Source organism: Corapipo altera, unplaced genomic scaffold (assembly GCF_003945725.1).
Source record: "Corapipo altera isolate COAL_440 unplaced genomic scaffold, ASM394572v1 61411, whole genome shotgun sequence".
Taxonomy (NCBI): Eukaryota; Metazoa; Chordata; class Aves; order Passeriformes; family Pipridae; genus Corapipo; species Corapipo altera.
Window position 1 is genome coordinate 13038930 of NW_020884875.1, and position 16475 is coordinate 13055404.

Sequence of the window (16475 nt, forward strand, 5' to 3'; positions counted from 1 at the left end):
AAAATAAAAAAGTGGGCAGAATAGTGTGTGTAAATATAGGCTGCCATTTTAACTATTTACTGTTGCATCACAGATTTATATTCCCTACTCAAGTTCAATAATTTTTATCAATAAAAAGCACTCTGGTTTTATAATGATGATGGAGACCAGGCTTCACTGCTTTATCACTTGAAATGTTGTTAGTAGCACAGAGGTCTCAATTTAGGTGATTAGGGCTCAGTTTACCAGAATTCTTCTCAGCTGAGTTTAGCAGAAGTTTAGCTGAAGTTCCAGACAGGGAAGGTTATCTACAAATACCATTCCTTCCCTTCCTTTGTTCAGAGGACATTACTGTAGGTGGTCCAAGGTTATCATCTCACTGTTAGATAACAGGCAGAAAAAGCACAGTTCCTACTGTGATTCTGGCAGGTGTTTCTTGGTAGATCTGAACTGGTCTGTATATGATCATACATGATTCTGATGTGTCATCAAATTAGCCCATGTAGGTGAAGGTCAGGGACCAAGTGCAGTATCATACTGCAACTTTTGATGTGCTTCACAGATTTATACTGCAAGGAGTACAGCTAACAAACTAACTCCATTTCCCTGCATGCTCACTTTTGATGCTATGCACTAAACACCCCTTATTTTACAGTCTGGCAGATACCATCTCCTATATCTGACAAGAATAAACTTGAGAAATTTCAATATCCATTGACAAGTTTTGACACTGCCAGTTCTTGAGACTTGACAGAACTGCAACACAACGCACTGTCCGTGTGAAGAGCCACCAATCCACTCTACCCATGCAAACTCACCTTCTCTCAGTGCTGCTGCCAGCAATGGAGCAGCCTGTGGAGTTTCTCCTGAATCAGGTTTGATAAGGAGGTGAGGTTCTACACAAACATCATCAAACCCACACATATCTCCCAGTTCTGCATACACGTGCAACTTCTCTTCCAAATAATTGCAGATTTGCTGGTCCTGGTTACTCAGCAACTCTGTCAACCAAAATTGAACACCATATTAATATTTTTTATTCTGCAGGGAAACACATTCCTCATTCACCCTTCTAAGCTTTATGCCACATAGATATTGCTAATTCAAGCTAAACCTTTCTTAACTGACCAGGAACCAAATTCATCCCATAGTCCATCCTAATGAAAGCTGGTACAGACCCTGATAGAGGTCCAGAGCTCTACCCTGATCGAGTGGCCTTGGCTGCCCTCTTGGGCCCTCAGTTACCCATTGTTGCACTCACAATAACAAGTGAGTGCTGCATCCTGGAAAATTACTTGGCTCAGGTGCACTGATTCAGGGCCTCCACATCAAAGAACACCTGCTTCCAGCAGAGGGTGCCCTTCCCTTTGGCTCTCTACAGGACTGACATTGCTGCAATTTCTCTTCTTGTAACAGTACAAAGATTGAGAGTTAGATGTAGGGGAAACAAGGAAGCAGAATTTGTCTCTATTAGCTATAGTTTCAAATAAAAATAATAGCAGCAAAGTGCATAAACAAGCACAAAGCCACACAATTTTGAAGATTTGAGGTATTTCCACAAACACAATACTACCTGGTCCTGAGGCTAATCTGGGAAATTCAGTGTTTATTTTGAAAACATCCATTTTTCTTTTCTGGTCATGGTGATGTAGAAAAAAAACATTAAATCCTTTGGAAAAAAAAAAAACAACTTCTCTTTCAATACACACATCATACCATCAGACCACCCCAGCTGTGACTCTGCCTATTGAGCCAGTTTGAACCCATCAGCCAGTATTGGGCACATTATTAATTCACCCTGAACTCTGAGGATGCCAGAGCTCTCAGAGTGGCAGAAAAGGTACTACACCTTGATATTTCTGAATTCTGTATGCTTTGGCCTCAGCAATACGCCTGTCTTCATCAGATTCACTCATTTTTACTTCTTCTTCTTTTTCCTCCGGACAACTTCAAAGATAAAAGACAAAAGTGGACAAAGCAAAATTGGCTATCACCTATTAATCTTCAACACAGTGTTATGTTCACAATAAACAAAACACAACATCAGCAACAACTTTTGCAATAATCCAGAGGCAAGCCATTTGTCAGCCTCTTTAAGAAGCAGTAAGTGGACATAAACCATACTGACTCCTTTTAGTTCTGGTAAGGCTGCATTGTGTAGCAAATGGGTGGCTGGCCCACACGCAGGTTTGCTGTCCTAAGCAGAAGCTTGGGCCCCATGAGAGGCAATGGTTTCCCTACCATTCTTAAGGCACTGACACCAAGATAACAGGCATGATTCACCATTTCCTCAAAATGGTTGTAGGGACACCTGTAGGACTCTAGAAAACATCCAGTGCCAAAGGCAAAGGTGCAGGTAGCTCAGAAGGATGTCTGATAAGGAGTGGGAAGGGTCTGCTGATTCAGTAGGAAACCAGAAGGAATATGAGAAGTTTGGTAGAATTGATGATGAGGTTTTGGCAGCTGTGAACTTTGAGCTTGGAGAAAAATCCAATCTCACAGATGCAATGCAGAAGAAAGAGCACGCTGCCGGGAACATCCAACTGACCTCCCATCTGCTTTGGGCTGCCAGGATGAAAACCAAAACCCTTTTTCCCTACCTTTCCACTGCATCTTGAATATGTCTCATCCAGTTGTTACGCTCTTCTTTGGAGTTCGTATGGACCTCATACATCTCAGGCCCTGAAGATGAAGCGCTAATCAGAAACATCCCTCTTTCTTCATTGGCTACTTCTCTTACTATAAGCTTCTGAAGGGAGATAACTGAAGGCTTCTGGTCCTGAGGGAAACAGTCACAGCACATGCATAACAAATGACTTTCTTATCAAACATCACACTTTTGGAAGAATATGATTTTTCAATTCATTGAACTAATTCCAGTCCTGGTAAAGTCAGACTACTGAAAGTTTTCAGTAATCAGACATCTTTTTAAGCTATTTTTTAAAATATGTTATACTGTTTATGAACAAATAAAGCACTGGCTATGTGCTAAAAAATAAATCTCAGAGACTCAATGATATGGAGGCACAATATTCATATAATGTTTATATTTACATACTTTGGGAACTTCATTACCTTTCATATCTTTTATGTGTGTTTACTACTACATTTACAGTTAAAATTATTCTTCTGTTTGTTTTACAAAACCAGAAATTCATACTTATTTTCGACAACTGAAAGAGCCTGTATCACTTCCCACCTTCACGATCAGATGAGGCATGACACCAAAAATATAATTCTGTTATTTTCATCCTTCTTCATAAAAAAATTATTTATTTTTGAAAATAAACTTAACATTCTATATACTGACATAATACAGTTCCAAATACACTACCAGGATTTTAGAAAAAAAGAAATTATGTGGTAATAACTTAGATAAGGACATAACTTTTGAGAAATATACAAATAAATGTGCAATGTATATATTCAAATATTTGATAATATACTCACAACAGCTGCAAAGATGTACTTTTGATCCTTTTCTTGTAAGAACAATAGTACATCAGTTAGAAGCAGAGCCAAGGTGTCTTAAAATTTTGAGAAAAGGAAAAAAATGGGTTTTAATTAAAGATAGTACAATTATAGATACTTTCTTATTTTATCTTCATAAAGGGAGAAGCCCCGATCAATAAATATCTCATAGAATCCTACAGTAAACTAAACAGGAAATATCTGAATTAGCCAATGGTCTGCATGAAGCACTTGCACATCACCACTTTGTATCTCCCAGGCAGAGCACCACTGGCCCAGGAAAAGAAGTCCTTGCACCAATGTCAGCGCAGCTTCCCTAAGCCATTCACCTGGGAACAACTTTCTCATGTAAATTTTACTTTGTCTATGCTGTAACTACACTCACAGCACAGTATTATAGTGGTAAAAGTATTTCTGGAATAATAATGACCAGACAGCTTTATAAAGTTGTACAGCAAATGTTACTAAGCTCCAAAAAACCCCAACCCCTACTGTGTGATTAACACCAAAAATCCAGTTCTGAGCTTGCATGTAAAAATTGTGCTCCAGGCAAATGTGGCTTCAGAACTTCTTTTCCACAGCAGATGTCCCATTACCACTGATTTTTTCATGAGTTATTTTCCATGGCCAATACTGTGAACAATAAAAATGGGCAAGTAAGACTCTATGTTATGAGATGAAACTGAGAAACAAAAAAACTAAAAGGAGGGCACTGGAAGAAGAAATGCAGTAGATGGCTTTGTATGTGAACTTGTCTTCTTATGCAGATCACCCACAAACCACGGCAGCTTCTGGAACTACTCTTCTAGCAATCAGTGGTATATTTGCAATACCATTACCTCAGACATTCTTATTTGCAATACAGTGTAACAAAGTATTTTCATTCTTAAAACAAACAGTCTTCAAACACTATTTGCAGACGAAGAGTTAAAGGACCTTACTGCTCCAATGAAATACCTTTGAAACGACCAGTCGCTGTCTTCCAGTACACTAAACCTTCATGAAGAAGTATCCTCTCTTTCCTCATCAAGTCTTGCTTCCTAAAGATATGGCCATTTTTCAGCTTTGTGTATGTTTTGTTTTCAGTTCTGCAGAGAATTTCCAATAACTTTTGCTTTTTCTCATACTCATTCACTTTCAAATCTACTGCTGCAATCACATCCTTAATTAGACAAAGAGCTTTGCACAGGTCTTTATGTTCCTCTGTTCCTTCTGTATGAAACAAAAAATTAACATGACACTAGTCAGTGTGTTCAAGAAAAGAAGTAATTCCTTACTTTCTGGGAAAAATCCACATGATGCAAAAGCTTAAACTGATAAATATTGGTAAATATGTTATTTTAAGCTGAACCTGTCAACTAACTTGCTAGAAATATTAGAGGCATATACCTTTGTTTGATTTGCCTATTAAAAGACCACAGGTATCCCAGATTTATTCATCAGCCAAAACAATTCATTGAATAATTTCTGCCATATTTATGAGGTGTAAGCATTCAAAAAAAATTACTGGCTAAGTAAATCATATAGTATATTACTCTTATGGCTAAGTGAAAAGTACCCTTGAAACAGGATTGTAAATACTGAGGGTTTGCATTCAGACATACAAATTTCTACAATGCTCATTTAGGGGGTCTATATCTGTAAGTTTTTGGTATTTGTAAACTGTTCTACAAAATTCCAGAGGTCATTCAAGCTCTGCTCTCAAACCAGAAAGTGATTTACAAAAAGTTTGCCTAACCCTACTTACAAGACACTCCTCCAGAATTAATTCCAAAAGTGCAGATGTGTGTCTGAACTAGTTCTCATCCTATAGTCAAGGTCTTTTCCTAAAACAAGGATGTTCTCCTGGACTTCTACCTAACTGGGATATCAGAAATCTTCACAGACCAGCCTTGACAAAGCCTACATACACACTGAACAGTAGGTATTTACATTGCTCTGATTGTACCTTTACAGAGCAGTGATTATAATCTTTCGTTATATTGTAGCTGTACAAATTCCTTAAATTAGAAATGCACTAGGATTTCAGACATGAAGCAACATTTTAGTTTTTATTCACCTTTTGAGTATTGCAATATCCTTTCAACCAGAACAGGGTATTTGGTGATTCGCTGGGTGACGAGCAAAATGCACTCGGGGATTCCTCGGCGTCGTGCCAACAGGTTACTATTTCTCAGCTGCACAGATACAAATATATACCCTAAGTAGTAAATGCACATGAAACCACCAACTGACTGATAAGAGACATGATCTAAAAGCATAAGAGTAAGTTAAAGCAAATGCTGGGTAATCTGAACCATCCCCAAGGAACAGTTGCTGCGCTGAGGGATGAGGTGTACTATAATAGGAATGTGTGTAATACACGCTGGATGACAGAGCACTGTAAAATTTGAAAGAAAAATGCGATTTATCAGCTCACTAGTTAATGAGGAAAAACCTTTGCCATTTTGATTAGCTACTAAAACTGAGTTATGGAATATAATTCTATCTGAGTAAAACCTGTGTGTCTTTCTCCTGGGCATTCTATCAACAGTGATCATGATTCCACATTAACTTACTTTGATAAAATTCTGGAACTTCTTGTTTTGTTGCAACTCCTTGAAGAGATTAACAGCTTCTTTCTGATGGCTGCAAAACTCTCCATATATTTTCTCCATTTTAGTTGCATTTTCCTCTGAAAACTGAAGAAATTAAGTGAATTGTGCTCAACATTGACTCAGACAGGAACCTTAAATTAATGTATTTTGTATGAATAAGGAATTTTATGCTACTTGTTTCTCAAGTTCTTTGTCACTACAGAATGAAAATGGCCTAGCTGTTTCTAGGAGCAAGATATAAGCTGGAGAAAGCACAAGCGACCTCACTACAGTCTTGCCAATAACAGCTAGAACAGTTCTTATAAGAGCATTTCCTTCACCTCTTCGCAAACATAACATCTCTGAGGTTTATTTGCTTTTGTCTGGTCTCCACACTGCTTCTAGACAAGATAACAGCTCAGTTCTTTATTTCAGTGGAGAGAAAACTGACTGACTGAAGGTGAGAAGCCATATTCTCCCTATTGCAAGGAACTGAAGCATGAATGGCAAGCCATTAGTTAGCCATTCTTCAGCCACAACAAACACATTGTGACCGCCCCTTGTCTAGTGAGCAGTATCCTGAGATCACTACTAGAAATGAATAGGTAGTTTCTTTTCCATCATCAGTCAGTTTTTCACACCTCTACTCAGATGCTAGGAAAAGTGAATCCATTGAAAAACGAATCCATTTTTTGCAGTCCCTGGTATGACAGCAGCCTTCTACCACAAACAGGACTAAGTTCATCATTTTCCTTGTCACTCCTACCGCATAGGTAGAAGTTCATCCCAAGCTCGTCACAGTCACCTGACAGCAATGATTTTTTGCTGTTTCACCCTGAATAATCTGGGCGGGACAGTTTTTGAATTTTATGAGGCAACTATAGCTGTCTTCTTGCCCACAAATATTTAGAATCAAAAAATTGTTTAAATTGGGAACCTTGAGCATTTAAAGGATTAACAGAGTTGACGTGTCTACCTGCTCCACAAGGATGTCTCCAATTCTGCTGATGACAAAATTACGTTCATTCCCTGCCTCACATGATCCCTGCCGCCTCTCCTTCATTCTGCAGAAGAATTGCCTGTGCATCTCCAGTAGCTCATCTAAGCAGGGGAATATCCTGTTCACCGTACTGTGATCAAGCTGCAGTTCTTCCTTCATCCCTTTCCTGAATATTTCAGACATAATGAACAGAGTATGGATGTGATGTACTTCTGTTTGCATCAGCTCTGCAGTATAAAAGAAAACAAAATAATGTAGTAATCACCTGAATATGTTGCACACCTTCTAAGACTTTAATAACATTCAAATATACAATTATAATCCCTTTTCCTGTGTGATCTTAGAACAGAACAGATTATGTCAGGAGGAAGACTTAATTCGTCTGGCTCTGGCCCAGTTCTCTCAACTGCATCCCATTGAAGCTGGGGTTGCAACTCCTTGAGCTGGGGATTGGATGATGTACCTTTCAACTCCAAGCATTCTGTAAACAGGTTAGGTATGTCTCTAGTAGTCACTACTACCCATTTCTTTTGTTCTAAGACACATCGTAAATTTTATGGCAAAAATTTTCTTTGAATCTTCTTACTGTTTTGAGCTTAATTCGTTGTTCTGGACATAAACCATGTAGGTTCCCTCTCTATTTCATACAACAAATTGCTTTAAACCTACACAAAGTTTTGAAATACTGACCAAATATGACATCCTGACGCTTGATGACATCTTTTTCTTGCTTGCTACAGAATATTGGGTCCACAACAAGACTCCAGGACTCTGCCTCAAACTCTTCTGCATCTGTGCAGAGATCAGTCCACTGAGACAAATCCACATCATCTATGACAAAATTTATATTTCTTTAACACCATGCATATGAAGAGTATAGGAAGTCCTATTCAGGCAGATCTATTCATATTGTAAGAGGAACACATCACAGGGTTGAACTATAGGTAAGGCTTCTGCAAACATTGGCACTGGGTTTACAACAAAGAAGTTTACCAGATGTTAATACCATTAACAAAGTGTTGAACTGCTTTTGCGACAGGAAGTGAATAAAAACACCTTACTCTTCTTTTCTCAGATGAAATCCTTTTTATAATTCTTTGCTTGAAGAAACTTTTCAAAACTTAAAAATAAAATCCAACATTTCCAACAGCAGATGTGCAGTGAGTGATTCTACACCATTCTATGTGATTGAATTCCCTTCAGCTTTGAAATTCAGTCTCACATCTAGCTACAGAAAAAGCCTATTTCTATTCACTTCGCAAGGCTATGTAACTATTGTAGGAGGAAATTCACCAGTAGGATGAAAGACTTTGGGGCTACTGAGGAAATGCAAGTATTGTAGGTCTACATTTTGCAATGGACGCTGTCAAAAGATTTGGTTGGATGGGTGCAGAAGAAAAGTATATTGCTGTTCTGTTTCTGCAAGAATGGCAAATACATTTATTCCGGTTACTTTAAAATGGGAACAACATACTAAAATATTCTAAAAGTTATAGAATAGTTATAAGGAAGAAAAGTTCTATTTTAGGACTAATACGTCTATTTTATCATTTTAATGAGGAGTGCCATTGTAATTATCAAAAATAAGCACCCTTCTTTTAGGAGATGAAGTGTCTTCCTATATCAGGTAAAGGGGTTTCTATTTTGCACTTTCCAATACAGGCTACAAGATATAATATCTGTGCAATTCTTCTCACCTTCCACCATAAAAGCATCCATTGAAGAAAAGGTCCCTAATGCTTGTAACATCTCTTCAGACTGTGACTTGTACCTCCAAGGGCTAGTCTCAGAGTCTTGTTCAGAAAATTGAGTAGGTCTTCTACAGCAGAAAAAAAAAATCACATATTTTTTGTGGTTTCAATTTTCACAGAAATGCTGAATAATGTATTTAGCATAGTCTCTTAGCAGCTGCCCCTCTACCTTTCAAAACTGGCACTGGGGACACTTTTAGACAAGAAGTAGGACTGTTGTGAGGCTTCCCTCTTTCCATAAGAGAGTCCAATAGGCACAGAGGAAGAAGGATCCACTGAGGAGAGCACCATCTGTGGAATGTCTCCAGGCAAGGAATCTGTGAGGCAAAGCACAACACAACATTTTGACAAAAACCAAGAGTATGTCATTGACAGTACACTTAAACTCATACAGGAAAATGTTATCTGGTCTTCATATTGACCTACACCAGATATCAAGAATGTCTGCTTGCTGAGGTACAAGACCACGATGCTCTCTCATGGAATATAGCAATAAGTCTGTAGGCAAAGTGCAATAGCTCCATTATGGATATTATTTGATAAGAAAATAATCTCAAATCATACATGCTCTAACATTGCAATCTGAACACAGGTGCATAAATATTTGTGCACAAAGTAAATTACGTACTCAGACAGAACCGACTACATTTATTCTTGTTCTGACTGAAAATGTGGTACATTTCCACTTGTTTTAGTAGCAGATGAGTTAATTCAACAGTAATCTCTTCAAAAATTCTGTTCATATTAGAGACACAAATGGTTTCTTATAGATATTGACATGAAAAATAAAAACACAAATGATGCAGCAAAGTCCATGCTGTCAGTCTCATGATTTTTAACCAAGGTTTAACTTAGAGGGGTTAGATTTACACCTAACTTACTTGTTACACCAGCTTGGGGCTTGTTTTTATTATGGTACCTCTCCTGGGATTTCTGAAAGAAGGAGAATTTTTTTAAATTGTATAGTTGATAACACATTTAACAGTCAAGTCAGTAACTCTCTTCCATATACAGTCACACCAAGGGCTATAAAAAAGTAGTCCTAAATTATGGTCCTGATTTCTTCCAAAAACTAATTTTATTAGTTATTGGTAGATAACAATATTCGAAGTAGAATACTATTTGCACTACAATACAAAACTTTATTCTAAGCAGAGTCACTGAGTTACAACTTTCTGCTTCCTCTGTGTGAGTATTGCTTGTGAAGGCTGCAAGAAACATGCACATTCAGGGCTTTATATTCAAATAAGCTCAAAGCATTTGTGGCAGGAGAGTATCTAAGGAAGCCTGGGTACCAAAGGCAGAATTGATCTCCCTTTCAAAGTGGACTTTTACAAAACCTGTAGAAAAATTCTGCTGTGCTTAGGCATGTACTGCATTTCAAGTGGGTCAGTGAACATTTTCTGCATCTCATTCTTGTTGAGATTCTTGGCAAATAACCCACCAGCCCCAGTAACTAAAGCTGTCAGTTCAGCTGTCTTAATGCCCTAAAGTTGCCCAGAAATTTGTGCAAGGTTATGACATGACAATTATAACCAAAATTAAAACCACTTGATTTATGGACAGTTTAAGGTTTGTTTGTCTTGAATAATCTGTATGGAAACATGCTCTCCTTGCAAGTCACCATGATGCAAAACCTTGCTACATCAGAAAGTCTCACTCCACTAATTTGAAAAAAAACTTGTGTCACTGTAGCATATTTCTCTGCAAGTCCCATTTTATTTCAAGACAGCAGAAGCCTTACACATCTGGTTTTTAAAATTATGTCTTTGTCATGATAATCTCACCATGTATGCATTTCTACTTAACAGTTAAGGCAGTATTCATCAGATCTAGTGCTGATTTTGCCCTTTCTGTAGTGGCAGCTGAACACTGGGAATGATTGCCTAGGCAGGCAGCTGTGGAATCACCTTCTCCAGAGATTTTCCAGAATGGGTCAAACAAACATCTGCCTACATTGCTACCTAGAAGTGAGACTGCTCAAGGGTGAGGAGATGGATCAGGTCACCTTCCAGGGCCCCTGTCACCTGTGCTTTCCACTAACATATGGGACCCCCCCATTCCACACAAGGATCTCTCTATGGTTTTGACCTTTTCTTTTCAATCCCTTTCGCAACCCTTCAGGCACACCATTTCACAATTTGAGCTTACAACTTATCAAAAATATAAATACCACTTCAAATTCATTTTTGACGCCCTACTAAAACTTATTCTTTAAGCACAGTGTTTGCTCACATTAGACATTTTGACACCCTTGCAGCCCTTTGCATACTGAGTCTGGGCAGGCTGTCTGTATTTTCTTTTTCCATTCATAATGTTTTCAGACCCCTTGGAAAGCAGGTATGCTCCAGTAAGATCAGATAGGAGGTTACCTTGGTGCACACAGGAGCGTGCTCCTTGCAGCTCTTATGTACAATCACGTTGCAATCTGAAAGAGAAGGGACATTTCAAAGCTTGGCAACAAACAAGGCCCCCAGTTTGCAGAAAATGTACCCTGAGGCTTCATTTTTTCCCTTCTCCAGATTGAGTTACTAAAGTAGTCAGGAGGATACTTTGATGTGCAGACACTGGCTAGGAAGAGGTTTCTGCCTAATGAGCTAGAGCTAGAACATGGACTGAATCTGCCACCTGCTGTCCTTTCTCCCTCTGCCTTGTCAACCTCAGCTCAACACATAAAGTAGGTACATCCAAATATAGACAAGGTTTCTTTTTCAAACAACACACTGAACCAGGATCTGAAAACAGCAGTCAGAACACTGTAAATTCACATGCAAAAGCCAGCAGCTACTTACAAGAACACTGCAGTGACTCCTTTCCTAGGAGGGCCTTTTCACAGACCATACATGGCACAACTCCTGGTAAGGTTCCATTTGTAAAATTATGTCTGTTAAGTTTCTCTTTATCTTTGATATCTTTATTTTTTGTCTTCATCCCCAACAGCAGAAGGAGGAAAAAATAAATAAATGAAAAAAGATACTCAAAAACAAGATAAAGCGATTCAATCTTCAAACCAGTAAAATACTCCCTTTTAAGAGTAAATTATTCTAAAACATTTATTCCCTGTCCTGGAAGACTTGCAACAGCATACTGTACTATTAACCCAACATTGCTGAAGTCCTAAAATGATATAGGCATTACTTTCACTGGCAGCTAAGCCAGAAAGCATTATCAAGGAAGACTGGTAGAAACACATTTAAATACCGAAAAAAAGGAGAGGGCCAGAAAATAAAATTTAAATGCAGTGTTATTGACTCACTGTACACACAAACAAATATCAGTGCCTACATCCCCTACTATATACAGCTCATGCCTCTGTAGTTAAAGCTGCAGTTATGCAAATTTATATAAGTTGTCTTTAGATCTTAGAAGACATTAGAAATAATCTATTTTTAATGAGCAGTAAAGAAGTTGATAAATTCTGCCTATTTTTACAGTACTCTTTTTAGCATAAGTATACATATAGTCTACTTGTAGTTACTGACAGTTATTCTTTAGGAGAACACACAGACACAGGCCAGTGTATGGCTGCGGGACCAGAAATCCATGTTCATGGCCAGTGCTCATGCTCTTGAAGATATCACCTCACACAACCATCTTCACATCCATGCAACATTAGGATATCCTGGGGCACAGGAGGGCATAATAGGGAGCCTGCAAAACTGTCAAAAGGCCAACTGGAAAAAGCCTGTAGGTGAAATCCATCTCTCAAGCTGCTAAGTGATGCCATCAATCTAAGGCATCTCAAAATCAAATTACAAATGTTCCCTACTATGTAAGTTCGGCTCTGCAGGCCTCAAATCTCCAACTTGTTAATGCTAAGCAGTGCTTACTCATGCAAGAAGTTCCATTAACTTCAAAGAAGTCAAATTCAACAAATTACGTACTAACGTAGAAGTTAAAGACTTAATTACCTATTGCGAGCAATTCCAAGAACAGGCCCATATCTCTTAATTTTATTTAACAAAGAAAATTATTTCTTAAATGCAATTCATAGAATTAAACTTCTGCTAAATCATCAAATGAAATTACTAGTAACATAAAAAAAATGGCAGGGGAAATACTTCATATTGTTCAGCTAAGGCTATTGTTTAAAAGGAAAGCTGGTTTTTAATATGAAGGCCATTTCAGGGTATCCTGTATATGTTTTAAATTCTAAAAATAAAGGTAAAAGATTCTTCCTATTATTCTTGTGGTTTTGTAATAAACAAATTAGCTTTACATGAAAATTTAGATTCTCATCTATAATTCATTTAATTACAGTGACATAATTATACATAATAGTATAAACATAAATCCCAAGTTACCTTGTATTTATTTCGTGTGCTGGTCATTCTGTTCATCAGAAAACTGAAAGTCCGACTCACTTTACATTTTTCAGATTCATTTTTTGAGGGTACAATATATTTATTCCATTCCTCCTCCTGAATCCTAAAACAGAGATCAGTAAAAAAAACTCATTCCAGAGGGAACAGCCCCTTTATTAACACACAGCAGAATCTGGATGGTGCTTGTGTCACCTAACATTTACAATTACATGTTTTGTTGTGGGTACAGCAGACATTACAAAAAAAATTGCAATCCCTCTCTAAAAACGAGGAACTCTTGCCCATGGAGCACTCTGCTTGTGCAAGGTGTAACAAGCTTGCCTAGATTATAGTTGGTATCAAAAGCTCCGTTGCTTTTCCTGCAGTGGTTTGGATGCTCCTACAGTGGACAGGAGCCACCCAGTGGACAGGAGCCCATCCCTACTTAGCACATCCCACAGTGGTGCACAGCAAATCCCTGCTACAGGATGTGTGCAGTGAGAGCCAGGTTGAGCTTGGCACAGGGTTTAGGCACGTGCCGGCAGATGCCCTTGACAGGGAGGGCTCCTTTAAACCACTGCTCACATCTTGGCTAGAAGGGGTGCCAACGCCTCTTCCCCGCACGGCTCCCTAGATGGCAGTCCTGCGAAGCACCTTGTTCCCCGCACCTCCACGACACATACCCGTACTTTTTCTCTCGGCACTGCTCGGGCAGACTGTATGCTCGCTCTGCAAGACAAAAACAGGCACTCAGACTGCAAGGTCATCAAGTTTATTTGAAACTCACAACCTCCATCAAGCCATAAGCTCGCCATTAAAGGGTTGCAATGTCATTTGAAAATTAGGAAAGCAAATACATACACACATGAGAAACAGCTCTTCCTAGGTTAATACCACAAGCTTTTAGTTGACAAAATCTGCCAGAACTGAGATGGGTATCAGTGAATGCCAGTCTCTGCAAACAGTCTGTTTTTAAGAATAACAAAACACATTTTTTTTTTCTAAACAACACAGACTTGAACGATTGATGCTTCATTTTGCTTTTTGTCATAATTTGTTGTAAAATATCTTAATGACATTCTTCTAACATTCGTAATTACCTGTCTTATGCAGCTTCATCTACAGTATTAAAAAAATTTAAATCCCTCTATGCAAAGAGGAATACTACTACCCTATATACTGCAAAGGATGTTTAATGTGTTTGTATCCTCTATTTCTATGATCCTAGAAACAGAGGACTCAAGGAGATACTCTTCACAAACTCTCTAAAATGCAAAATGCAAAAAAAAAAGATAAGATATTCAGTTGAGTTGTTTTGGAAGAAAATAAGCCTAAAACTATAGAGACTATTTTCAAATTAGAAGCCACTCCATTTTGCAGACAGTTTTAGCAAAGCTATCACAGATGTGGTTCAGAAAGATTCTCAAACACTTGCCTAAATCAAAGAATCAGACTATCTTTCTTTAGATACAAACTTAAACACTCTTCACTGAAATCAGCATCTCTTCAGATAGATGTAGACTTCAGGTTAGTAAGAACCAGAATATTTACCAAAGAAGCAGCAAGAATAAAAGGGCATTCCAGTTCATTATCATGCATAATCTGTGCTACAGGATGCTTTCATAAGAAACCAACACCAAGCATCCATGGGACATGACAGTCTCGTGCAAAACAGCACTAGGGCGTTGGCACTGATGTACTTACTAGAAGGGTGGAGCTGAGACACTGACTTAGAGAGTGTAAGAGCCTGAAGAAGGGATAGACCACTGTTCTTGAGCACACCATCTACAGAGAAGGCACAAATCCTTTACTGTTACAACCTGGTAATACCCTCTCAAAGAAAAGCAGGTAGTTGTTTTAGACCTGAGCATACTGGAAAGTTTTCCATCAGAAATGGATGGTCCTTTCCCAGTTTTTTCTCATACTTCATCTGAAAAACACCATCCTGTTGCCATCCTGCATCCATCTGCTTTGGCTTATGTGTCATCACAAGGTACAAGGTCAGCAGAGTCTCCCTCCTGCATAGCTAAGCCCTGAGCAAGATGTCAAAAGTGCTGGCAGCTGGCAGAAGGGAAGGGGCAGGTTTTCTGTGTTCAGTCTTCTACACAGACCTAGACACAATCCCACTACAACCCACAGAAATCAGAATGAATTATTTGACCTAGCTTCTTGGACCAAGCTTCTGGGCTAGACTCATGTGCAGATACAAGTGCTTGAAGTGAATACAGCTACGCCTGCCTCAGACACTGATCATCACTGCCAGTTGCCAAACACTTCAGTGCTCCCATCCTTGCAGAATGCTGGACAAGGCAGGACGTGCTGGTGGCAGGGAAGTGCCAGCAGACCGCCACCCTCCCTCCCAGCATCACACCACATCTGTAGTGCAGAACAGCCTGGTTCCAAAGTATGGACGAGAAAGTGTTTCCACCTTCTCCACAAGATATGTAAAGGTCCAGCACTGACTGTCCCAGGAGGAAGGGGAGAAAGGATGAAAAGGAAACAGGTCCAAGCACAGATCAGGTCAGGGCAGATAATGGTGTCTGGGTGAAGCTTAATGGGTTGTGACACCTTTAGCTGTGGGATCAAAGGAATTCTGTTTTAAGCACATGCCACAGGGCTTTGCTGATCTATCATCTTCTAATTCTGTGACATGCCTCCTATTTTTTCTTCTGCTTTGTTTTGCCAGAGACTTCTCCCCTGATCTGCTGAATACAAATGTTTACATATACTTTTTTTCATTCATGCCTAGGCTTCGCAAACGAAGATTTGGGAAGGGCTCTCCCCACATTTGTTGCAAGTGCATTGGTGGCTAAAAAGGCCAATATGAGATAGAACATATACTTTAGGTGATAGGGAAAAATACAACACAGCTGTATGCTGAGTACATACTCCTCCTTACAAGCCGACATGAAATCTTAGTGAATTTGAGCAACAGCAAAGAAGTTATTTGCTGCACAGCTCAACATGGTTTCTTAAGAAAAAAAGAGGTTTGCAGTCATTGTATGTCTCACCTTGACAACAGCTTTTGAAGTTAAATGATTTCAAAGTTAATGATAATATTTCCACAATTTTGCATGTTTTCACGTTCAGTGTCCTAGAATCATAGAATGTTTATGTCTCGTGTCTGAAGGGACCCTAAATATCATTTAGAGTACAAAGAGAGCTGGCAGAATTGCTTGCCAAGTCATGCTCCATCCTTTACCATCAGTCTTGGTTAACTGGGAAGTCCCAGATGACTGGAGGTTGGCAAACGCGGTGCTCATCTACAAGAAGAGTCAAGGAGGATCCAGAGAACTACAGGTCTACCAGCCTGACCTTGGTGCCAGGGAAGGGTATGGAACAGATTATCTTGAATCTGACCACCTGGCATGTGCAAGACAACCAGGGCATCATG

The 16475-nt window shown here is 38.9% G+C and overlaps 1 protein-coding gene across 1 annotated transcript in view; it reads right to left on the minus strand.

The window, feature by feature from the left end:
- Positions 1–16475, minus strand: part of ARHGEF28 (Rho guanine nucleotide exchange factor 28) — a 105345-nt gene that overhangs the window by 29400 nt on the left and 59470 nt on the right. Inside the window, 16 exon segments of the mRNA XM_027635073.1 lie at positions 798–980; positions 1829–1926; positions 2580–2758; positions 3430–3506; positions 4408–4662; positions 5510–5627; positions 6009–6131; positions 7003–7253; positions 7717–7857; positions 8724–8845; positions 8947–9094; positions 9659–9710; positions 11150–11205; positions 11570–11702; positions 13082–13205; positions 13765–13810. Coding sequence (XP_027490874.1) covers positions 798–980; positions 1829–1926; positions 2580–2758; positions 3430–3506; positions 4408–4662; positions 5510–5627; positions 6009–6131; positions 7003–7253; positions 7717–7857; positions 8724–8845; positions 8947–9094; positions 9659–9710; positions 11150–11205; positions 11570–11702; positions 13082–13205; positions 13765–13810 — 2106 coding nt within the window.